The sequence below is a fragment of the Schistocerca piceifrons genome, chromosome 4, assembly GCF_021461385.2.
Source record: "Schistocerca piceifrons isolate TAMUIC-IGC-003096 chromosome 4, iqSchPice1.1, whole genome shotgun sequence".
Lineage (NCBI taxonomy): Eukaryota > Metazoa > Arthropoda > Insecta > Orthoptera > Acrididae > Schistocerca > Schistocerca piceifrons.
In genome coordinates this window covers 404,530,658-404,556,850 of record NC_060141.1, presented here as the reverse complement: position 1 = coordinate 404,556,850, position 26,193 = coordinate 404,530,658, and the positions used below count along the sequence as shown (strand labels likewise).

Below are 26,193 nucleotides of genomic sequence, written 5' to 3'. Positions count from 1 at the left end.
GTAAAAATTCGCGAGATTTAACTATGATGAGGAAGAACACGAGAACAATTTCAAATTAACAATACGGTGAAAAGCCAAGGAACAGTAACACTGACTTCCCCTTGTCTAGCATGTGAAATTATAGCAGTTGAATTACCACGAATTTTTATTTGTTTGTCTACGCTACCAGTAACAATTTCAACGCGAAATATCGTCTTCAAATTTCATTAGAAGCAAATTAGTTCTCCGTAGTTCTTTTGGAGATTCTATTCTTACGGGAGGATTTGTCAGCCTGTTACTGATCTAAAATAGATCTGAACTTGTGAACACAACCCCTCTCTTTTAGTGTCTGCCGGTGCAGTAATATTAGCATCTCCGTGACGCTCTCTGTCCTTACTAAGTGAATCTTTGACAAAATGCGTTACCCTTCTTGGATCTTTTCCCTATCGCCTCTATTAATCGTACCTGGTAAGAGTTCCAGATAGGGGAGAAATATCTAATAACCTGTACCGAACGAAGCGGGGCCTCAGGTCCCCGTCTAGCCATTTAGTTTTAGTTTTACAGAGGTTGCCCAAAATCGCTTAAGATCGACGCACTAACCACCCATCCATCAGCAATAATAACAATAACGATGATCTGTAATTACTAATTTAGTTAACGAACGCTATTGACTAGGCTGGGGACAGGTTTCGGGTTATAAATTAAAGTAAGCGATTAAAAGTAATTTTAACGTGCACATACCACTTTTAATACGTAAATGCTATTTTTTATGTTCTCATGAAAAAACATTGAGTTGTCTTGTGCGTAAATGATATTTACGTGACCACAAAGGTTTCTTTCTTTTCTATAGCATGTATCCCGTCTAGTGCAGAGTTCTCTTTTTCAGGATTTGGCAAATTTAATTTTTGTTATTCTGCTTTGTGGCTCGATTCCCTTCCTGAAGTTACAGTCATTAAGGAAACCTACGGGAGGCAAGTCGTGTCCGTTACGTGTCTGTGAGCCGTGAAAACCAAAACCGCAAAAAACGCTTGTCGGTGTACCAGCCCACGCTCATTAACTCTTTGGCTATCCAACGAGGCATATGTGTCCCACGATAGGTTATCAAAGAACCAATTGGAATTTCTTGCTTGTTATCTCTATGCATCTGTGTCCCATTGGTTAACGGAAGCCTAGTAATGGTTGGCAGAATTCTTATAATTACACATTGCACCTGTAGGTCGTGCTGTCTTCAAGTTTTACTATTAACTCTTGTCATCGACTTAATTCGCACCTGCAGATAGGCAACCCGATTACCAGATTCGCAAAGCGGGCTGCCTTCGCGGCTTCCCGGACGCATCGCGTCAACGACTTGCGCCCACGAATTGACGCTTCCCACATCACAAACGAAGCCCATACTGAAGTATGAGTTACAAACGTGGAGAGATGCGCTGTCCACTGATGTGTGTCTGTTTCCAGTATCTCTTGTAAGTTTTGCGCAGTCGTCTTCTGAACCTCTGGAGATGCGTATGAATAATTCCGTTTGTTCTCCCCCTCCCCTCCCCCCCTCCAATCTCCCTCCCTCTTGGAAAACGAAACAGCGGGAAAAATTCTTTTCATATTGTTTCTTATGACTAAGAAATTAATTAAAATAACATTAACGTTATTGAAATAAAATTGGTGGTTAACGCGTCGCGCAGATTAGATTCGGCTTTGGTTCACCTCTCTGCGTTCGAAAGCTAGCGCGCTGCACGTTACGCTACACGCGCAGGTTGGTGGCAACAAGAGCAATGCTTTTATGTGAATCAGTAACAACGCAGTCAGAAATCGCAGTTATATCTGTTTCCACACTCTGTACGGTAGAATGAACTCACTGTACTAGCCGAGAATACTCGAGCTTTGAGTGAAGTGAATTTTTTAGGTAGAGATTCCTCGCCCAAAACCATATAATAACAAAAACGATAATAATAACGTTTACTACGTAGTAACAACAGCATAATTATTATTCTGAAGCTACTTTTACCGATTTTCTCTAGACCTTACGCTTGTTGAAATAGCTGACTTGATCATTCGAGCCGTGCGGTTCTAGGCGCTTCAGTCTGGAACCGCGTGACCGCTACGGTCGCAGGTTCGAATCCTGCCTCGGGCATGGATGTGCGTGATGTCCTGAGGTTAGTTAGGTTTAATTAGTTCTAAGTTCTAGGCGACTGATGGCCTCAGAAGTTAAATCGCATAGTGCTCAGAGCCATTTGAACCATTTCGATCATTTGACGAAATGTGACTGTTTACATGTTCTGAAATCGCATTGACTCTGAACAGTAAAGAAATTCTCTATCTATAACGGATAAAACAAAACATTGTTAATTCCAGACCCATCACATACGCTCGTAGACAGTTCGTAAAAACAGTTAGAGCCAGTGACCGGTCGCCACTTACTCTGCAGATTTCTTGAACTTTTTCGTGGCCGCGCGTAATTTCCACGAGGTAATAAGATTGTGTTAATTGCCTGGAAGGCTTCGCTACAGCTTTTTCTTTGTCTCAGGAGACGAGCCGCGACCACGTGACGAAAGCTTCCTCTGCTAACAAAAGGCGGTGCGACCGCAGGAGATGTGCTGCCTTGGTGGCCTTGACTTTGCGCGCGGCCGACCGGACCGTGCTTCCGCTACCTGTTGCAGTTTCATCCAGCTGCTTTTCTGTACCACTCGCCCAGCTGGTACCGCGACGCAGAGGGCATCTCGCGTTTAAGCGGCTCCACTCGCGTCAGCAACAACACGCACCACTTCCATTCTAGGTGACAAAAGTCGTGGGATAACGATATGCACATGTGCAGATGGCGGTAGTTTCGCGTACACAGTTGTACACTACCGGTCATTAAAATTGCTACACCAAGAAGAAATGCAGATGATAAACGGGTATTCATTGGACAAATATATTATACTAGAACTGACATGTGATTACATTTTCACGCAATTTGGGTGCATAGATCCTGAGACATCAGTACCCAGAACAACCACCTCTGGACGTAATAACGGCCTTGATAGGCCTGGGCATTGAATGAAACAGAGCTTGGATGGCGTGTACAGGTACAGCTGCCGATGCACCTTCAACACGATACCACAGTTCAACAGTAGTGACTGGCGTATTGTGACGAGACAGTTGCTCGGTCACCATTGACCAGACGTTTTCATTTGGTGAGAGATCAGGAGAACGTGCTGGCTTGGGGAGCAGTCGAACATTTTCTGTATCCGGAAAGGCCCGTACAGGACCTGCAACATGCGGTCGTGCATTATCCTGCTGAAATGTAGGGTTTCGCTGGGATCGAATGAAGGGTGGAGCTACGAGTCGTAAAACATCTGAAATGTAACGTACACTGTTCAAAGTGCCCTCAATGCGAACAAGAGATGACCGAGACGTGTAATCAATGGTACACCATACCATCACGCCGGGTGATGCGCCAGTATGGCGATGACGAATACACGCTTCCAACGTGCGTTCACCGCGATGATGCCAAACACGAATGCGACCATCATGATGCTGTAAACAGAACCTGGATTCATCCGAAAAAAAAGACGTTTTGCCATCCGTGTACCCAGGTTCGTCGTTGAGTACACCATCGCAGGCGCTCCTGTCTGTGATGCAGCGTCAAGGGTAACAGCAGCCATGGTCTCCGAGCTGATAGTTCATGCTGCTGCAAACGTCGTCGAACTGTTCGTGCAGATGGTTGTTGTCTTGCAAACGTCCCCATCTGCTGACTCAGGGATCGAGACATGGCTGCATGATCCGTTAGGACAATGAGGTGAAATTTTGCAGTAATGGGCTGCGGTAGCAGACGACCGACACGAGTGCGTTTGGTAGCTGCATGACATAGCCTGCAACGACTCTCCTGGGCTCGTGACCATATCAGTCGGACCCTAGACGACTGATAAATTGTGGCGTGGTCGGATGATTCCCGATTTCAGTTGGTAAGAGCTGATGGTCGGGTTGGACTGTGGCGCAGACCCCACGAAGCCATGGACCCAAGTTGTCAATAAGGCACTGTGCAAGCAGGTAGTAGCTCCATAATGATGCAGACTGTGTTTACATGGAACAGACTGGGTCCTCTGGTTCGGCTGAATCGATCAATGGTTATGTTCGGCTACTTGAAGAGCATTTGGAGCCTTTCCTGGACATTATGTTCCCAAACAAAGGTGGAATTTGTATGGATGACAACGCACCATGTCACTGGTTCGCAACTGTTCGCGACTGGTTTGAAGAACATTCTGGACAATTTGAGCGAATAATTTTGCGAGCCATCGGACTTTTATGGAACGAGTTTGTGTACAAATTCAAACACCAGCATTTCTTTGGCAATTATGGTTGGCTATCGAGGCAGCAGTGCTCAATATTTCTGCAAGGACTTCTAACGACTAGCTGAGTCCATGCAACGTCGAGTTGTTGCAATACGCCAGGCCAGAGGAGGTCCGACATGATATAAGGAGGTATCCCATGTCTTTTGTCACGTCAGTGTGTACCCTCTACCACAGTCCGTGTTGTAACTTACGAAGTGTAAATGTAGATGTACATGTAGATGCAGATGGGTGGAGTATGTGATCTGAAATGTCCGGGATTAAAGCATTTGGTTATCGAATAAGCATTAGAATGTAAAAGTTACAAGGTAAGATGGAATATGCTGAACAGATTATAGATGGTGTAGGCTGTAGAATTGTACCAAGAAAGAAATAAAAATCAAGTAGGGTTTTATGTCTGGTCGACATGGAGGGCATTAGAGATGGAACTCCTCCTGTGCTGAGAGATGGTGAAAAGTTTTGTAGCCAGCAAGAGATTACTCGCACCTACAACCGGCGACGCCACATACGTGCAGCGGGGAACGAGCACACTGCCAGGGGCCTGAGACACGTCCATCTGCAACATGTCACGTCACGTGTCTTGATACTTTGGCCTCTGGGCCAGGATGAGGCTATCCGCAGATCGCCAAAAAGCCAATAGCGTATTCCCAATCTACATGCTTACCAAATAAGCGCTGGCATTTCTCTTCATGCTGATCCATACTACAAGCTTTTCGATTCAGTTTGGATTCTCTGCGTATCTGCGGGCAGCCGTAAGTTTGTGTTGTGCGCTCGACTCTCAGCCTGTGCTTAACTTGTAACTAGTATTTTTGTTTAAATGAAGGGAACGGAAGCTTTGTTCCAGCAGGAAGTAAGTGGGTTTTGACCTTATTCAAGGAATCTGCTAGCGTTCGCCAGGAGTGATGCAGAAAGACAATGAAACACGTAAGGCTGATTAACCAAAAGGTGTTTGCTTACGAATGAGTGAATGGAAGTTCCAATACTGCTGCTGCCCAATACGCAACCCTTATATCTACCGAGTGAACCAAGATGGAGAGACTTCCTCCAGTCTGGTAGAAACGAAGGATGTGTCAAATCTGATGACAGGGAACCTGAGTAAGTTTGAAGAGGGAGAGCTGAGAGGAGTAGCTTACCTGGTGAGTGGGTCGACTAGGAGGGCGACCATGGCGACGGCGAGGATCACACAGGCCAGGTAGATGCCGCTGATCTCGTAGATCTCAGAGTCGGGCGGTCGGTTGAGATTCTCCGTTTGGCCAGCCACGTTGACACAGAAGTTGGCGCCGCAGATCTCCTGCGCGTTGGCCGAGCCGTTGCCGCCTCCTCCGTGGGCGCCACTCGACAGAACTGCAAACGAGAAAGGCAGCCTGCATTAGCACCCTCTCCTCCAGAACGTCTGTGTCTACAAGTGCACCAGCACACTGGGCGAAAAATTAGTTACTGTCGAAAAGACATCGCACTAATACTGTGTAACACTGCCTCTAATCTTTATAATGGCTTCATTTGGGTGCAGAAGAGAGATCACAAGTTTCTTTGCTGCTACACGTTTCGTGCCCAAAACATCCGAAAAAATTGCTTCACGTGGGACGAAGGTTATGCAGACATCAACCGAAACCTCTCTGATGATGATTCGGCGATTTTCCAGAACCATGTTCTGTACTTTTTCCACATTGTTGTCAGTAATTGATGTGCTAGGGCGTCCTGACCGGTCGTCATGTTCAAAGTCTTCTCGACCGTCTTTGAAATATTTATACCACTCATAAATCCTTGTCTTACTCAAAGTAGATTCGCCAAAAATCCACAGCCAACATTTCGAATGCTGTGCTGCACTTTATTCCATTTTTAAATCAAAATTTAATGTAAATTCTTTGATTCATTTTTTCGAATGTAAAGATTCGACGAGCACTCGAAAACACGTATAACGTTTTCGACTGTCAACAATAAACTAAATATTGAAAAATGCTGAAAATACAAACATACATGAGGAGGATGTATACTAACAAGATAAAAAAAAATTCTTGAAAATCGGATGTATAAAGCCCTCGAAATTAATAATTCTCCTGAGTTTTTTGTGACACCTCCTACATCACGTATGTTCCTGCATGGTAGCGTCTAATGCTTTATGTAACAAAGAAAAATCTCACAGACTACGTCGATTGTTCTGAAAACCGCAATGCCAGTTCATTGTTCCAGGCGATTATACGCATCATAAACTCAATTTCAACCGTCCTAAAAGTTTTGCAGGTACACAGTTTCTGCGTTTACGAATGGTCTTCTATCTACTACATCTTGTTAAGGGTAATCTCAGCTTTTGTAATTGCAGTAAACTGAAAACGAGGCAGACGGAAAAAAGTACATGAACTGGTTATCCCACTGTAAGACAAGATGGTCAATGCTTTCACGGAAAAAACGTCTTCAGTTGCCTGCGAAACCATGATTGTATCCAAGCGAGCACTTCTTCCGAACCACCTCGACGGCCAAGAATGTCTTTCTTCAGGTCTCCGAAAATACGGAAATCGCATAGGGAGAGTTCGGTACGACGTGGAGTATTTGTAACGGCTTGCAATCGAAATTTCTGCAGCGTACTCTAAACAAACTCTGACTTGCAAAGTTTCCGGGGTAGAGTCCCGGCTCAGCACACAGTTTTAATCTATCAGGAAGTTTAAAAACTTTCTTATTTGCCTTAGGTCCAGCCAACTCCCACTTAGAACGTTCTTAATACATTGATTATTTTCTCGTTTTGCAATGTTGATTTGTGCAGCATAATTTTGTGGTATCAGAATACTTTCTCGATTTTTTGGATACAAGTAAGTTGTACAAAAAGGATAAATTGTATTTTGTTTCTCCTGACAAATGTGAAATCTGGCACATATAACCTTTTCAACTTCTATTCTTCAAGACGTGTTTCATGATTAAGCTTCTCTTCGCAATTGGCTAACAGATATCATCAACTCGAAACCACAGCAGTTCTATAGACAGGCATAGAACTTTTTATCGGGAAGCTGGCAGGCAGTACACAGCAAAGACTGTGATTAAGTGACTGAATAGTCTAACAGTCTTGTTATTGCGTACAGTATTGTAATGTAATGTAGCGTATTGTATACCAATAAAATAAAAGCATAGTTTTGTACAAACGGCACTACCTTGCATACTTACCTACTCGGTAACGGGCACATGCGGTACCCAACAGGCCTGAATATTTTAAAGTGTCACGAACAGGGGCTGGAAAAAAGTATAGAAACACAGCGAGAAATGCATGCTTGAACATAAATGCAAGCCTGCAGGCTGCGCTGTAGTATTTGGCCATGTCGGTACCTGTGCAATGTCGTCAATACGTTGCAAGTGAGAACAGTGTTCTGTGTCGTTGAGGGTGCATGATGTCAGAGCCAAGTGAATTCGAACGTCGGCAAATTGTTGGTGCTCGTAAGACGAGTGCCTATGTAACCGAGGTAGCCGAAGTGTTTGGTGGTTCAAGAGGCACCGTACCGAACAGTTATATGACATACAGGAAAAATCAGAAAAACATCATCTGCTAAAAAAAATGGCTCTGAGCACTATGGGACTTAACTTCTGAGGTCATCAGTCCCCTAGAACTTAGAACTACTTAAACCTAACTAACCTAAGGACATCACGCACATCCATGCCCGAGGCAGGATTCGAAGCTGCGACCGTAGCGGTCGTGCGGTTCCAGACTGTAGCGCCTAGAACCGCTCGGCCACCCCGGCCGGCCATCATCTGCTAAGTCACAATGCAGACGAAAGTGTGTGTTGAGCGATCGTGACAGACGGTCATTGCTAAGGATGTCTGCCTCCTTAGCTCAGTGGTCAGCGGGCCTGACTGCCATCCAGTGGGCTGGGGTTCTAGTCCAGGCCGGACTGGAGAATTTCTCCATTCAGGGTCTGGGTGTTGTGTTTTCATCATCATTGTCGACACGCAAGGCGTTAACTGAGAAGACGTGCAACTCGGTGGCCGAGCTTCTCTACGTGGGGACTGGCGGTCATCGATGCGGTAGATCATCATCATCATCGTCATTATCATCATCACAGAGGACTGTGACGGAAAATACGGGGACGACAGCTGCAAAAGTCACTGCAGAGCTGAACCATGTCAGCACAAAAAAAATCTGAAAAGTTCCATAGGCAGTGATGCGAATACCCACAACAATAACACGTGGTGCTGAAACCGCAAAATCTCGACTATGGAGCAATGGAAGAAAGTAATTTGGTCGGATATGTCTTTTTCCACACTGTTTCCATCTTCTGGCCGAGTTTACGTCCCAAGAGTGAAACCTCGCGGTCGTCCGGTGATACCCTGGCCAGCCATATCGTTGCATTTCTTGGACCCCTCTGGTTACTCTGCAAGGTCATTTTACTGCCAAGGATTAGGTGATGGTTTGGGTTAACCAGGTCCATCCCATGGTGCAATGTTTGTTCCCCAGTGGTGATACAGTGTTCCAAGACGACAGGACATTTGCTGACAGAGTTCGTATCGTCCAGGACTGTTGCGAACACGGGGATGAACTGTCGCATCTCCCCTGGCCACTACACTCACCAGATCTCAATATTATTGAGAATTTGTGATCTGCTTTGGAGAGAAGGGCGAATGATCGCTCCCCACCTCCATCATTGTTACCTGAACTTGCGACTGTTTGGAGGAAGAATAGTTCAAAAGGATTCAAATGGCTCTGAGCACTATGGGACTTAACTTCTGAGGTCATCACTCCCATAGAACTTAGAACTACTTAAACCTAACTAACCTAAGGACATCACACACATCCATGCCCACGGCAGGATTCGAATCTTTGACCGTAGCGGTCGCGCGGTTCCAGACTGTAGCGCCTAGAAGCGCTCGGCCACTCTGGCCGGCGGAAGAATAGTATAAAATTCAATTGATGAGCGAACAGGATCTGTATATTTATCCATTCTGAGACGACTGGGACATGTTTTGAATTCCAACAGTTTTGCTACTCCTTATTGGGCATGTAATGTGTGGTGTTTTTGGTGTTCCCCTGTTTTTGACAGCCCCCTGCAAGTGAGCTGAGGAGCCCGTGGAGGGTGGGGTGTGAAGGGAACACCTTGGTGCGTATTTGTAAGCGGGCCGTCGGGGCCGCTCGTCAGAGTTATGAGGCCGGCCTTGGCAGCGGCCGCGTGTGGGGCTGTTAGCGCGTGCAGCAGAGCGTGCCGGCTGCCGGCTGCTGCCTGCCTTACGAGCCGAGCCGACGCTACATCACACGAGCCCAGATCGCGGCAGGCGCCGAGCACGAGCCCGTTCACTGCCTACCGAGCGTGGCGCCCAGCTGCCCTGCCATTGACAGATATTCCTGAATGGAGTAACGGGTCCATTGATCACAATCAAGCTTCTTTGTGTTGACAATCAAACATAATACATTGACGGAAAAAAGCGCAACACCAAGGAGTCGTGCGACGTGAATAAAAGTTGGTAGGCGTGTTTCTTCATCTGAAAGATGATGCCTATTGAAATTTCGCGTCAGCCGCATAGGAGTTGCGCTAGTACCGTTACTATGAGGCTGCAAATCAGGTTTCATTAAGTAACGGTGTAATGGTCGTGAGCGTGAGTTACCTTTGGGATTGGATGTGGTGAATTGATATTAGTGAAGAATGCTTTTAAGGCGACAAAGACGCCATTATCATCACCTCACTGAGTTTGAGCGAGGTCATGTAATAGGTCTATGAGAAAGTTGAGTTTCTTCTGCGACATTGCAGAAAGACTTTGCAGGAATGCAGCCACTGCACATGATTGATAGCAGCGGTGGTCACGAGAACGTACATTCGCATGAGGACCGCACTCTGGACAGCGACGAGGCACATCCGAGAGGGATGACCATCGTGTTCGGCGTGCGGCTCTGCCACATCCCACTGCATCTGAATCAGTCATCTGAGCAATAGCTGGCACTATAGTGACACAACGAACTGTTACAGATCGGTTACTTCGGGGACAGCTCCGAGACAGACACCCTGTACTGTGCAATCCAATGATCCCAAACCACCACAATTTGCGAGTTCAGTGGTGTCGAACGAGAGTTCATCAGGGTCTGTTGTGTTGTCTGATGGAAGCTGGTTCTGCCTCGGTGCCAGTGATAGCCGTATGTTGGTTAGAAGAAGGCCAATTGACGGGCTGCAACCAACCTGTCTGCATGCTAGACACATTGAACCTACACCTGGAGTTATGGTCTAGGTGAGATTTCGTATGACACAGGAACACTCTCTTTATTATCCCACGCAGCCTGCCTGCAAATTTGTACGCCAATCTGGTGAATCGACATTTTGTGGCGCCGTTCATGAACAGCATTCCAGGGGGTGCTTTCGAACAGGATAACGCTCGCCCACATACCGCTGTTGTAATTCAACATGCCATACAGAGTGTCGACAAATTGCCTTGGCCTGCTCTATCACCACATCTGTCTCTGATCTCGCACACACAGGACATCATAGGACGACAACTCCTGTACAGCACAATGCATGCACGTTTGTATGCTTCCGTTAAATATTCTGGCAATTACACCGGTTATTAATGTACCAGCATTTCACATTTGCAATGGCTTACTTCGCGCTTACATTAACCTCTGATCTGGCAATGTTAAACGTTTAAATACGTTCCTTTAGAAATGTATTCCAGAAATTTCTCTACATTAATTATATTTTGGTGTGAGATTTATTCCATCAGTGTAGATTTCATTAATCGGCCGACCGAAGTAATGCAGTGGTAATACACTGAACTCTGATTCGAGAACGTGACCATCTAGATTTGAGTTTATCGTGGTTCCTCCTCAATTGCTTAAATCAAATGCTGGGATGGTTTCTTTTGAAAAGAAGAGGCTGATTTCCTGCCACATTCGGAGCTCGTGCTCCGTCTGTAATGATCTCGGTCAACGAGACGTTAAATCCTAATCTTCCTTACTTCAGTACTTGAAGAAATAAAGGAGCTACTTCCGTGAACTTTTATTATAACAAGGCACGTTTTCGACTTAGCCTTCTTTTTATTTGTTGATAGTTTCATTACCTCTGAATCGAGGGGTGGGCTCGCAGGAGCCGTATTACTGCTCTTCAGCCAAGTGGTTTTAAAAAAATGTACAAACACACTATCTGATCAAAATTATCCAGACCTGCGAACGTAATATCGAATTGAGCTCTAGATGTTACGAGAAGCGTACCTGCCAGTATAAAAGGAGGCAGGGTGTACTGTATTGTCAGTAGAGAAGCAGTAAGAGCTGATCGTGTCAGTCAGGACATCTCATTGAGCTCGAACATGGACTAGTCATTGCAGTAACAAATCCATCAGGGACATTTCAGCCCTTCTACAGCTAATCCAAGTAGACTGTTAGCGATATGACTGTGAAGTGGAAACGTGAAGGAACAGCCACAGGTAGACCAAGACCATATATTTCTGCGGCGCTTGAGATGGTGTAAAAAGCGGCTCCACTGAATAGTGAATGACCGGAAACGAGTGATTTGGAGTAATGAATCACGTTGTATCCTGTGACAATACGATGGAAGTGCTTGGGTTTGGGGAGTGCCTGGAGAACATTACGTCTGCCACCATGTGTAGTGTCAACTGTGAAGTACGGTAGAGATGGTGTTGCGGTATGTGGATGTTATTTCGTAGTTAGGGCGTGGTTCCCTTATTCTGTTTAACAAAACGCTAAAAGCAGAAGGATGTGAATATATTTTACAGCATTGTGTACTGCAGACAGTAGAGGAACAGTCTGGAGACAGTGACTGTTGGTATCAGTACAACATGCACCCAGTCATACAGCATTTGTGAGGCAATGGTTTGTGGACAATAACATTCGTGAAATGGACTAAGCTGTCCAGAGTCGCGTTTTGAACTCACTCCAACAACTTTGTGATGCGCTAGGACTTCGACTTCGTTCCAGACCCCAGCATACAGCATCACTGCCTTCCCTGGCTTCGGCTCTCGAGAAAGAATGAGTTGCAATAACTCAAAAGACGCCGTAAAAACGAAGGCTGGACGCACTACGTATTAGCGTCCAGTAAAAGGTGTCCGAATAATATTGAGCAGATAGTGTATATGACTGGATGGACAATTGAACCACAGTCATACTGGATATGATACGAGTGTTTTTAATCACTATAACACCTTTGGTTATTCTGAAGTATTACTATTAGTAGTAGGAGTTGTTGTTGTTTTTGATGATGATGATGATGATGATGATGATGATGATGATGCCTGTGATAATGAAGATGACAAAATGGTGCTGGTGGTTGGGACGGTGGTTGTGATGATGGGAGGTATGGTGGTGGTGGTAGTGTAATGATGATGATGATGATCCTCATAGAAATACATTGCTCAAACCAAATAGATGATTGAAACGTGGGCGATATGAGACTCACCTAGAGACGAGATGAGGTTGCCCCAGAGCTCGGCCGTCTGCCAGGCGAGGAAGAAGAAGCCGAAGAACCGGACGACGATGGCGTCGATGGCCTGGTCGGTGATCTTGGCGTAGATGCCGCCCACCTGCGTGAGGTAGGTGGCCTTTGAGGCCCACATGGGCGCCGCGCCCAGACCCAGCAGCACGCCGGCCGGCACCAGCGTGTAGAAGCGCGGGTAGAACTGCGCCGCGATGTAGGGCGCGTAGCACAGCATGGACAGGCACAGCGTCCACTTGACCGTCAGCCTCTTGATGACGAACGTGGGCACCAGCATGCACGACAGCACGATGGCCGCGTAGATGGCCGACAGCGACACCGTGCCCAGACCGTCCTTCGCGTTGATCGAGCTTTGCAGGTTCGCCGTGCCCTGCGGATCCGCATCGCGCGCGTTACACTAGCAGTCTAGACTGGGTTCGTGGTTCAGTCATGAAACACAGAGTAGTCCATAAGTGTCAAGTACTCTTCTAAAACAAAAACAAGTGGATTAACAGAAATTTATAGTCATGTTGAATGAGGTTGGAGAGATGGGAAACTTGGGAGGCTATGTTACCGACATGGCGGCCAATTTGCAAGACGCCATCTTGGCTGCAACTCGTAATTTTAGAATGGAAAGGTGTCGCTGCAGAGGAGCAAAAGGATGCTGGTGATACGATCCAGTAGGTTTCTGTGTTGTTGGCGTTGAGAAACGGTAAGAAGCTTTTGGTTTGATACATCTTCGTTCTTCATGGACGGAACCTTAGGGGTGTTCACCTGTATTTCATCAGTGGATTATTACTGGGCAATCGATTCAGCTGTTTTGTTGCTGGTATGTAATTAATATGATCGAATTCGAAAGTACACCGTTTCATCTTCAGACGCGCTTGAGGCAATCCAACTCAATCTAAACACTGAACATGAGTTGGGTTGCCACAAGCGCGTCTGACAATGAAATTGTACAATTTAGAAATCGATCGTATGAATTAAATTCCACCAAAAACACAGCTGAGAGGATTTCTAGTAACAGTATATTGTTGATAGGCGTATCGAGATCATGCCATGTAATCTGAAAGGCCCTCTATTGGCAATCGAGAACTATGACCACGCGTCGTTTTTGGGCGTTCTCGTACCCTACCATCGGCATGTAATGCGACTATTCAGTCTAGATGACCTTCTTCTATATTTCTAGGGCCCGATGGCAGCGTTCCTGTCTCCATTCTAATCTCTGTATTATGTGAATTATGATAAACTAACGTACACATGTGGTGTGACGTTTCAAACCCCATAATAAAGGGGTACTTCTGTATAATTTGGTTGGTCACTGGTTCTAGTTGTTCAGCGTCAGTTGGTGAGGGAGTTACCTACTATCGTTCGTCTACTCTCTTTTACAATTTACCCCCATTATCAACACGATGTTGTCCACGGTTCTTTTGCGGAGACGGTTCTCCTCGAATAGACCTACTCACGGCAGACCCTTGCACGATGGCATTTGTAAATGCGAATGTCCCTACGGCGTCGGAGAGGGGTTCCCTTCCGCCAGGCGTGCTCCATCTGGCCACGAAAAAATCCGCTGAGATCGCTTTATAAGTCGCCCGGAATCCGATGGCTACTATGAAGTCTAATGACTCACCGGTTATATGACATGTTAGTCTGTTACGTTCGCCGTGATGACAGGAACCTACTCCCTCCAATACAGCGTATACCTTCAATTTAGTTGCTTGTGAGTTTATATTGAACCGTGGCGATACGACTTCACTCTCGGCGAACGTTAGCTCTTTGAGGTAACAAGGTTAGGTGATATGTAAGACACAGTTAGAAATTAAAGAAAGTTTTTGAACGGTGCTTCTCCCTCTTCCGTATAACTTACCTCTGAACAAAGTCGTAAAATAATGGTAAAAAATCATCAAAGATACATTCATCAGGAATACTGGTTGCATCATGAAAGTGAAATTCGAGCTCACACAAAAACTTACCAACTGGTTCTTCCCTCACTCCATTCGCAATTGGATCAGGAAATGAAGGAAGTAGTACACAAAGTACACTTAACTACAAAACATGTGGTGGCTTTCTGGATGTAAATGCAGATAACAAATTGCTAAACCTTCGGAACACTTGTGATAAAGCTCAGATTCACTGAGAAAACTTAAAAAGAATAGTGGCGAGAAATGATCAGACGAACGGAGGAAAAAACATGAAGATATTTTGGGAGGATATTGTGGCGGTGTTCAGTCCGAAGACTGGTTTGCCGCAGCTCTCCACGCTACTCTATCCTGTGCGTGTCTCTTCATCCCTGCATAACTGAAGGCAAAAGACATCAAACCAGACACCGAGGCGAAACCACGGTCTGTAACTGGCCAAACGAAAAACAAAAGAAGAAGAAAATACAGTGCTACGCAGGTGGTTGATCACCACAACGTGGAAGAAGGAAACGGTAGGGCACTGCTTCTTAAGCAAAAAAGCTGTTACGAGAAGGCAAAGAAGTTTGCTGCTCAGGTTATTGGGTTCTTTCCGGACCACATTACTTTAAGCTCTGTGTGTGATCTTGTGAAACTATCCTATAGACTCAAGAAGGTGAGACTGGACAAGATAACCAACATAACAGCGGAGGAAATAAGAGACAAACGTCTCCTAAAGAGGTGACGGTCATATAGCTGGCAAAGGAAATGGGATAGCAGTGATAAGAGCCGGAGAATATATAACTTTTTCCCCATCATCAGATAACGGTTGGGAATAAGACATATCGACACACCAGATGCATAGTTACTTAGTTCCTGACTCGAGTTGATCCTTAAGCAACGCGTTTACACCACAGCATAAGGAAAGAATGTACCGGGTGATCAAAAAGTCAGTATAAATTTGAAAACTGAATAAATCACGGAATAATGTAGATAGAGAGGTACAAATTGACATGCATGCTTGGAATGACATAGGGTTATATTAGAACAAAAAAAAAAAGTTCAAAAAATGTCCTACAGATGGCGCTTCATCTGATCAGAATAGCAATTGAAACTTCCTGGCAGCATAGCAATTAGTAGCATAACAAAGTAAGACAAAGCAAAGATGATGTTCTTTACAGGAAATGCTCAATATGTCCACCATCATTCCTCAACAATTGCTGTAGTCGAGGAATAATGTTGTGAACAGCACTGTAAAGCATGTCCGGAGTTATGGTGAGGCATTGGCCTCGGATGTTGTCTTTCAGCATCCTTAGATGTCAGTTGATCACGATGCACTTGCGACTTCAGGTAACCCCAAAGCCAATAATCGCACGGACTGAGGTCTGGGGACCTGGGAGGCCAAGCATGACGAAAGTGGCTGAGCACACGATCATCACCAAACGACGCGTGCAAGAGACTTTTCACGCGTCTAGCAATATACTTTTTTGAACTTTTGTATTTTTTTGGTTCTAATAAAACCCCATGTCATTCCAAGCATGTGTGTCAATTTGTACCTGTCTATCTACATTATTCCGTGATTTATTCAGTTTTCAAATTTATACTGACTTTTTGATCACCCGGTACTTGTGGGGAGAGCCTTCCCCCGGAATACACGGTAATACACTGCACGCTTCTATCAGAGGCCAGAAGACTAGGGCACACATCTGGGCATTTGAACAGCGTGACTGGAGATGAAACAGCGTAGAAAGAAATCGACAGTGAGACAGACTGAATCTTCAGTACATATGAGAAGACAAAACAGACCTCGCATGAAACTCAGGACGCAATAAATAATAACATCACAGACACATCAAAGAAAGATGCGAAACTGACGCAAGCGACAATACAGTCGATGATGACGACAATTTGCTTGAGGAAATCACCTAGCCTATAAGCCGTGACAGGTTATTGTACCGAGAATCACGTAAAACATGTGCAGTAGATGTAGGCACATAGCTTATGGCATGTAGCGTAGTACCAACAGGAACCACCGGTAGTTGCGTGACAATATATCTTTCCGGGGCATCTCCCCCTTCCCAGATTCCCTCCTCTGACGACACAGAACTTTGGTGATGGGAATGTACAACGTCGCTCAGATATTTCCTATCATCTTTAAACTTCGTTCAGTTTCAAGAAATTACTAATATTCTTACTCAACAAGCTCTGTTTTCGTCAATTAAATATTGCTTCGTAGCTCATTATTATTACTTCAATTTTTTATTGCTCAAGACGATACTTGCTTGGATTAAGGAACAGTTTATGGCATCAAATGAGAAATTGTAAAATGTGCGGTCTGTTTTTACAATATTAGGCAACAGGTCTGTAATTTTGCAATAAATGAAATGAAAGAAAACTGCTTCTAAGGATCCTGCTCGGTGCAGTAATGTGGAGTACCCTCCTGTTAGGGTAGGCAGTTACCTGGAAGGCGGTGAACTGGACCATGAAGGCGAGGCTGACGGCGGCGATGTTCTTGAGGATGCGCCACTTCTCCTTGGGCGACATGCGCACCTTGCCGTCAGGCCCCAGGCCCGGTGGCCCATCCCCCGCCGCCTCCTCGGCTTTGGTCTTCCCTGGAGGCGGCTTCACGGGGGTCGCGCCGATGTCGCCGTCGTCTTTGAATGCCTCATTGGCGTAGCCGCCAACCGACACCGTGACCACTTCGCAGTCGCTCCCTCTCTCGACCACGCTCGTCGCAACCATGTTATTGTCGCCGTTGGCACGGCTCGGCCTGCACAGGAAGGAAAAAAAGAGTCTCCTGTTAGATTCTGGACTTGCGTAAGTCAAGTGAGAACTGACAGAGATAACTTAGACTATTAATTAAAATACTACTGTTGGTTCAAATGGCTTTGAGCACTATGGGACTTAACTGCTGAGGTCATCAGTCCCTTAGAACTTAGAACTACTTAAGCCAAACTAACCTAAGGACGTCACACACATCCATGCCCGGGGCAGGATTCGAACCTGCGACCGTAGCGGTCGTGCGGTTCCAGACTGTAGCGCCTAGAACCGCTCGGTCACTTCGGCCGGCAATACTACTGTTATCGTTAGCATACACCACTTCAGGAAAGTTGTCGTTTCTCGTGTTCAGTACATCGGTACAAATGTAATTCATGAAAACGTTGTCAACGAGCAGAAGGCAAGAAATACCTACAGCAGTTCTTAAATGAATAAGCGATATTCGTAACAACACCTTTATCGACTTTCTGATCTATTACGATATCTCCTCTCTCTGTTTTTTACCTTTTGCTTTGTTGGAGTTCCTTTCTCAGCCGGGTCGCATTTGCCTAATACAGGGCGGAGAAAATAAAACTGGCCTGAGAAATACTTGGTGCTCGTTTAAAATAGGCAACACAAATTACATTATCCCAGTCAGCGGATCATGGAAGCTGGGTTGCCTATCTTAAACTTCATCAAATACTTTCCGGGCCAATTTTATTTTGGCCCACCGTGTAGTAGTTTGATTTAGTAATTGTTTCATTCTGGCTATTTAGCGTACACTAGCGACAGCCAGCTACCACATTGCTACACACTGATCACGTCTGCATGTGCTTATAGTGGACATGTAGCTTATTTTCAAGAATCCTGAAGTAATTTTTTTACTAGTGTTCAGTTTGAGAACACTTTCTCCCGCAATCTATGCTATACTATGAATATTTTCACCTCATATTTGTCATTTAAGATTTACCAGCTTTACACTGTTTCATAGCCATCAGTTCCAACGATGAGAGTTTAGATATGTTCACATTGTTCAGTTGAAGAGCTGCAATAAAACTTACTCAAGTGCGTATAGTTGTGTGCAAAACTTAGTTTGATTAATAATTTAGTGTTTTATTATATTACTCCCTCCTCCGTGCCCTGGTTTTCTTTTTGTTTTTAAGCAGATCATCTAGCGATGGCTTGTTAATAATATCAAACCGATAATGATTTTAGTAGTGTGACCTGTCGCAGAAACACATAACAAACATTTTTTTACGTATAGGTAACTTTGTTTCCTTGTGGCGGTATGCCTAGTCAGTGGAAGGAAGGCTAGGGCTTAATGTCCCTTCGACGATGAAGGCATTGGAGACGGCCAAAAGCTCTGTTTAGGGAAGTGCATCGACCATGTCCTTCATAAAGGGACCATCTTAGTATTTGTCTTACGAGACACAGAAAAACTTCGGAATGTCTAAAACTGAATGATCGCATGGTGTTTTCATTCGGCTCTGTTCCGAATGAGAATGTAGTGGCTCACCAATATCCCGCTGGAACAAATTCAGTGATGTAATATGGTTGTCGCTTAAGCGTAACAATGGTCCATTATCTAAAAGGTATGTCAAATTAAATATTCCACTTTTCCTCGATAATCGCCTTAACGCATCAATTAATAGCCACTAATAAGTGAAACGTCATAATATACAACGCGAGTCACTTACAGCGTGGACGGATGGGACGTCTGCCTTGGCCGGCCTGTTCACCAGGTTTTACCACATTAGGTATTTTTCTCTGGGGAAAGCTAAAAGACACTGTTTACAAGTACGTAACGATTGCAACAGATGATATGAAACGACATATTACTGCTGCCTGCTCTGAAATTTCTGGTGAAATTGTAATATATTGGCGTCAGTCTTTACGTGGCAGGCTGGAAGTTTATGTATAAGTTGATGGTAAGCATTTTGAGCACCACCTTTCAGGGAAAATTATTTTTCTTCCTCATAATCCAAAGATTTGTTTATTCACTTTTCTTCCTCAAGTTAGTGGGGACACATGTAGCGGACAACTGCCGCAGTATCGGCAGTTTTCGAACTCCGATTGCTCGATGACTACTTCTGTTAAAATTCTGAAAAGTAAAAAACGCCAGTTACATCCGATTTTCCATGTTTTTATTCTGTGAATGCTAAAGGGCACTGTTTCACTTAAAAATGTGACTTTGTGAAATAAATACACAGTCTAATGATTATTAAACTCTGTGTTATGCGCTGCAATTGCGGGACCCTAGTTACACTTCATATCTGTGGAAGAAGCACATCAGTAAAACCTTCTATTTCAGGAGTGTTTGTGCTACAAGTTTTAGGTGTTTCAGCTTCTATACTTCCAACTATTGATTACAGCGATGTTATCCCGCAAGGCCTTTTTCAAGAATGCTCATGACGCCTGGAACTTGCTATGAATGCCTGTGTTCGCTGTATTAGCGATGTTCGACTCTTTGACCACATTTCACCATTACGTGCACAGCTATCCTGGCTGCGTGCATACATGCGCAGAAATTTCTATACCCTGTGTCTTCTCTGCTTGCCTTATCAATGAACAGTGTCCATTACGTCCCTCTGCGACCTTAACGCTCTTATCCGAACAAAGCAGAAACACCCGCTCCCATCAGAGCAAAATCCTTTTTATCCCACTCCATAGTCCAGCCGCTTACTCGAAGTCCTTCTCAGTAGCAGAAACCCGACTCTGGAATAGCCTCTCACATTCATTATATTAGAGAGCTGAATAACGTCTCCACCTTCAGAAGACGGTTAAAGACATATCTACTGAAGTAACAAGAAGCATTACAGTTATCCCTGTGCGTATTCATTACCCTTGCACAATCCTGTTCCCAAACCGATCTTTCTCATTTCCCAGTATTCGTAGCCGATGCAGTCTCCTTAAATTCCCTTTCCCCAGAACTCGCTATATCAGGAAACATCTGTTTTGTACATCTGTAAATTCTTCTTATATCTGCCACTATCATTATCGTTATTATTGTCGTCATTATTTACATTATTATTCTTATTTTTACTGTTAACACTGTTACTGGCAGCAGCTGCAGTTCATACGCAGTATAATTTATTGACACAGTCACTTCAGGTGCCCAAATCATTTTAGTACTTCTTGACAAATCGAAATTGTTTCTTCTTAGGTAACTACAGTGTATACAAAGGTACAGTATGTGTGAAACCCTGGTCCGATGTAAACCAGTGCCTGGTGGCACTAATCAGATCAGGTTAAATAAACCAGGTTAAATAAATAAATATAAATTTTATTTTTATTTCTGTAAGGAGAGTAGATCTGGAGAAATATTGTGATTGTTTAAACAGTGATAACTAAGTGTAATTTTATTAACAGTAACAGATAAATAGAGGCAAATCGTACTTCAAGCTACAAGCACATATGACACCTAGTAAGATTACATGTTTTCGACTCCTTTACCAGCAACAACTATTCTAGGCGAGAGGGCTTGAACAAAGTCCACTTTACGCCAGTGAGATTAATACAGGATGTACCTGAATGGGACGTAGCGGTTATGTTTTCCACAGCAGAGCTTCTGCAGCGTTTGTGGAACAGGAAACTACGCAAGGATGGAAGGTTTTAGCCTAACGCACAGCAGACAACAATGTGATTACAGGCGGAACATAATCTTGGACCGACCCATAAAGACGAAATAAATCGCTCACGTCCTTTTAAAGGGAAGGATCATCGCATCCACCTTAAGAGACGTAGGGAAACCATGGCAAATCTGAGTCGAGATAGCTGGATAGCGATTTGAATCCCGCTCCTACGACTACTAGCACGGTTATTTACCTACGTGCCGGCTTGTTAGCAACAGACGCGTCGTAACGCTTACCGGCGCCATGCCGACAGCCTTCGTACGACAACAGGCAAAACGCTACGAGGAGCCATTGTTATGTAAACGGCACAGGGTTGCTAAGCGTGCGACAGCAGTGCAGGCGGGCTGGTATGCCGCAGTCCGCGATTTTCATGCTGGCGACGCGGAGGCTGCGTTTCAAAACCGCCTGCTGTCGCACAGCTACTTTCTAGTCCGCTTTGCGGCCTTCAGGTGCACACCGGCTGGCACTCACAGCTCCGCCCCCGCACTGCTGCCCTCCAGTGTTGCTGAGCTCCTGCTGGTGCATCCTAATTCATTCCACAGCCATTCTACAGAGACTGCGGTCCTTCGATTTCTCGAATCTTGATGGCACCAGCATCTCAAGGAACTTTCTCCGCAGCGAAAAAGTGCCGACATCACATATGCAGCATAAGATAAATGCAGTTATACATGTGAAAATCTGTCTGACAGTCAAACTGTCGTTTGAAAGCCGGTAATGGTTCCGTTTTTTCTTAGCAACATTAACAGCGACTTTTTGCTGTTTTAACCTTTCTTCTAATAATTAACTTGTATTTTTACGCAGCTACGATCTCATCAAGTTTCTACAAAATAGCTCACTGCTTGCCATTAAGATTGCAACACTGCGAAGAGTACCAAATACCGTAATTTTACATACTGTATAGTGTAATAGGAAGAATACAGGACTAAATTTGGGAGTGATTGGAAGGTGTACAGGGTGCGACAGGCAGCACCAACAACTCTAATCAGTGTAGGCATCAACTGAACTTATATGACTTGTTCAAGAGAAAGGGTTTCACAAACTGTGCAAATTAATAGCACGTTGGTCCACCTCTGGCCCTTATTCAATCAGTTATTCGGCTTGGCATTGATTGACAGATTTGTCCTCCTGAGGGATATCGTGCCAAATTCTGTCCAACTGGAGTGTTAGATCGTCAAAATTCCGAGCCGGTTGGAGGGACCTATCCATAAGTCTGCAAACGTTCTCAGTTGGGGAGAAAACTGGCGACTTTTCTGGCCAAGGTAGGGCTTGGCAAGCACGAAGACAAGCAGCAGAAACTATCGTCATGTGCGGGCGGGAATTACCTTGCCGAAACACAAGCCGAGGATTACTTGCCATGAAAGGCAACAAAACGGGCCGTAGAATGCCGTCGACTTACTGCTGTGCTGTGAGGGTGCTGCGGATGACAACCAAAGGGGTTTTGCTATGAAAAGAAATGCTACACCTTAGCATTACTCGTGGTTGTCAGGCCGTATGGCGAGCGACTGTCATGTTGGTATCCCACCGCTGTCCAGGGAGACTCCAGACACATATTCGGCCTGGAATCTCATTGACTGGAGAAGAATTGTCTTCGGTGATGAGTCCCGCTTCGAACTGAGCCCCTAAGACCGGCGCAGACGTGCGTGGAATCGCCCCCGGCAGTGGTGAGATACCAACCTGACTGCCATCCGCCATACGTCCCGACAATCAGGTGTGATGGTCTGGGGTGCCATTTCTTTTCATAGCAGGACCCCTTTCGTTGTCATTCGCAGCACCCGTAGAGCACAGCGGTACGGTGACAACCCTTCATAGCAAGCCATCCTGTCCTTACATTTCAGCAAGATAGTGCCCTCCCGCACGTGTCGAGAGTTTCTACTGTGTGTCTTCTTGCTTGCCAAACCCTATCTTGGCCAGCAACGCTGCCAATTGAGAACATTCGGAGAATTATGTACAGGGCCCTCCAGCCATATCGGGATTTTGACGATCTAACGCGCCAGTTGGACAGAATTTGGCACGATTTTCCTCAGGAGGACATCCAAAACTCTAGGAATCAATGGCAAGCCGAGTAACTGCTTGCATAAGGGCCAGAGGTGGACCAACGCGTTACTGACTTGCTCAATTCGCGAAGCCATTTCTCTTGAAAGAATAATCAAATTTTTGTTAAATTTTAATCATTTGTTTTTCTGAACATGTACTTCACATCTGCCGATTCCCGTCCCATTCTGATAATTCCTTCGTGGTGCTCGTATTGACAGTAGCTGTTTGCACTGAAGGCACGGACGTCTGTGTGCGCGAGCCAGTGCCTGGACGAGCAGAGGCGGCGCTTCCCACACAATTATGAATGTTCTGGAGCTCCCGCGGCCTCCGTACGCTAATTTCGTGCGGCGCGCGCGCGGCCACTCGTGAAGGTCGCTGCTCCGCTCTTCCCTTCAGCGCACCCCGTGCGTTGCATAAAGGCCACGTCTGAAGCACCTCCGTCCATCTGCCGCTCCTCAGCTCCCCGCCGAAATACGCCGCATTTCTTTCGCCATTGACATACATAGCCCAGGGCAGCCGGCCTCGCGTGTGCCTGCCTTTCGCGCTCCGCTCTGATTACTTCCCGAATCTGGTAACGCAACATTTCGCGACTGGACTTTTAAGCGCAAGTTCGAAGGTGAGTTTTCCAAGGCTCTGCAGGGGGACGCTGTTTCCTACAAGAAACGGGCCTGTGTAAAAAAATATGACGACAAAGATGACAGGATATTTTCTCCGGAAGCTAATAGCCGTACATCAACATCTACAGATACACTCACTGATCAAAAGTATCAAAAATGGTTCAAATGGCTCTGAGTACTATGGGACTTAACAGCTATGGTCATCAGTCCCCTAGAACTTAGAACTACTTAAACCTAACTAACCTAAGGACAGCACACAACACCCAGTCATCACGAGGCAGAGAAAATCCCTGACCCCGCCGGGAATCGAACCCGGGAACCCGGGCGTGGGAAGCGAGAACGCTACCGCACGACCCAAAAGTATCCGGACACTCCTATACAACGTGAAATCGACCGATAGAAGTGGATCAGCCAGAAAGAGGAGAGAACTCTTGTGTTGTCAGTAGAGATTCAGTAACAACAAAATGGGTCTCTCAGGGGAGCTCAGAGACTTCGAACGTGGACTAATCCTCGGATGTGACCCAGTACCAAATTCATCACGGACATTTCAACCCTTCTAAAGCTGTCACAAAGTCTCCTGTTCATTCGTAAATTACCGAGTGGGCCTAAGAGGCATCAATACTGGTGACGTAAGTGAAATTTGTGTTTTGTCGTGGAAGAACTAAACTGGCGCTGGCCTTATACGGAACAGTGCAGCGAAGCGACGCGTTTTCGATGAGCAGAGGCTTCGAGCTACAAGAGCCGGATGGGCTGCTATTTCGAAGCGTGAATCAGTTAACGGCCGGGCGATGAGGCCTCTGGCGGCCCGGGTTCGACGCCCTCTGGTTCGGCTACAGTCCAGCGCGCACAGCCCGAGTGAGCGGCACACCTTAAGCCAACCGTACTCCCGCCTGCACGCGCTAATTGGGAACGCTGCCTGCGGCCATGTTGCGGAAAACACTGGCCTTTGTTGTTGTTGCTGGTTGCCCCCTACACGGAAATGGAGTAAATTACCGTCTGCAACAAAGGCACGTCTACCTCTACATACACGCTATGCAAACAACCGCGAAGATCATGGCAGGAGATGCTTCATATTGTATCACTTGTGAGGCATTCTCCGCATTACACTCGCGGAAAAAATGACTTGCTTAAATACCTTTGTCTATATTGTAATTAGTCTAATATTGTCCTCGCGGACCTAGTGCGGGTGTTACATAAGAGGTTGTGATATATTCGTAGGTTCCTCATTTAATACTGGTTCTTGAAACTTTCTAAATTGGCTTATGGGATAGTCGTCTATCTTCAAATGTCTTCCATTTCAGATTTTTCAGCGCGCTCTCTCGTGGATCGAATAAACCTGTGAATATTCGTGCAGCCTTCGTGCTGCGTTCAGTATCTAGGCACGTGTGTTTTGCTAGTAGTGTCCTTCATAGGCTGAATGCGTTTTCCCAGTATCCTTCCGATAAATCGAAGTCTGTCACCTGCATTACCTTCGACTGATCATGTGTGATCATAGTTGTCAAATAATTCGGACATTTGAGGGAACACGAATAATACTTTTATACTATTGTAACGCTGCAATTCGTTGCAGAACGTTTCCAATTAGTATAAGGCGTCAATTAATTTTCAGAGGAATGCTGTACCGTTTGAGAACTTTACTGGCTTTAGTTCTGTCAACAGTGATTAGTGCGAGGTGTCCAGTGTATACTTTGCTCTGAACTCGAGTGTAGGCCGACGGTAGAGATCAGTTTTGGTGATTGAGATATTTTTGAAAACTCATCCAAAAAGTCTTCTAACTATTCCTTAAGTAAAAGTACCAGTGCCAATTGAATCGTTATGGGAAGTATCTTGACAGACAGTGTTCTTGTTAGTGGGGAATATCCAATACCGTAGGATGCATCTGATCACTTAATAAATCCTTACAACCCTTCTCTGTACTATTTTGGAGAGCACAGTAGAAATTATGGGACACCATGAAATTGCGGTCCGTATAGGCCCAGTCTCATCTCCATATTTAGCAACCAGACAATTGAAGAATAATCGCCTTCAGCCATAAGGATACCCTGCATGTTCGAGGGGTGAAGAATGTTTTGAGGAAACGAGGACATATTGTCCAGTTCCTCATGGCACAACAGCTTTCCAGGTTGCGAAACAATACACCTGTGTCGTGTCTACGCACTAATTGCGTTTATTCGATATGAGCGCTATCAAGTTTGTGACTAGTTTTCAACTACCACAAAGGAAATAGTCAGCACCGCGCTTGCGATATGTCGAGCAGCCTACAGGAATGCGGTTGTGTCGGTAGGGGTATCCGAAAGGACTGTCGCGGTATTGTTGAAACAGCTGCGGGACGATTCTGCAAGCGTCAAATACTGCCAAGCAAATGCTGACGATATGCATAGGTGCCAGAGTGTAATTCTGTCAAGCGTCTATTAATTCTCTAGTAAATTCAAATATTATAAATACCGTACCTACTGGTAAAACAAATGAACAGTTTCGCTGAAATACAGCGCAGCTTACGAGAAGGCACATAGGTTTAAACGTCCGGATTTTTTTTCTGAGCGAGACAACTACGTGCAGGTTTAGCGATCAAC

The 26,193-nt window shown here is 45.3% G+C and overlaps 1 protein-coding gene across 1 annotated transcript in view; it reads right to left on the bottom strand.

Moving 5' to 3' along the window:
- LOC124794841 (UNC93-like protein) overlaps window positions 1-26,193 on the bottom strand; it is a 234,053-nt gene that overhangs the window by 49,183 nt on the left and 158,677 nt on the right. Inside the window, exons 2-4 of the mRNA XM_047258506.1 lie at window positions 17,041-17,350; window positions 12,671-13,076; window positions 5,435-5,645 (exon numbers count right to left, since the gene is read on the bottom strand). Coding sequence (XP_047114462.1) covers window positions 5,435-5,645; window positions 12,671-13,076; window positions 17,041-17,322 — 899 coding nt within the window. The 5' untranslated portion in view covers window positions 17,323-17,350. The remainder of the gene's footprint in view (window positions 1-5,434; window positions 5,646-12,670; window positions 13,077-17,040; window positions 17,351-26,193) is intronic.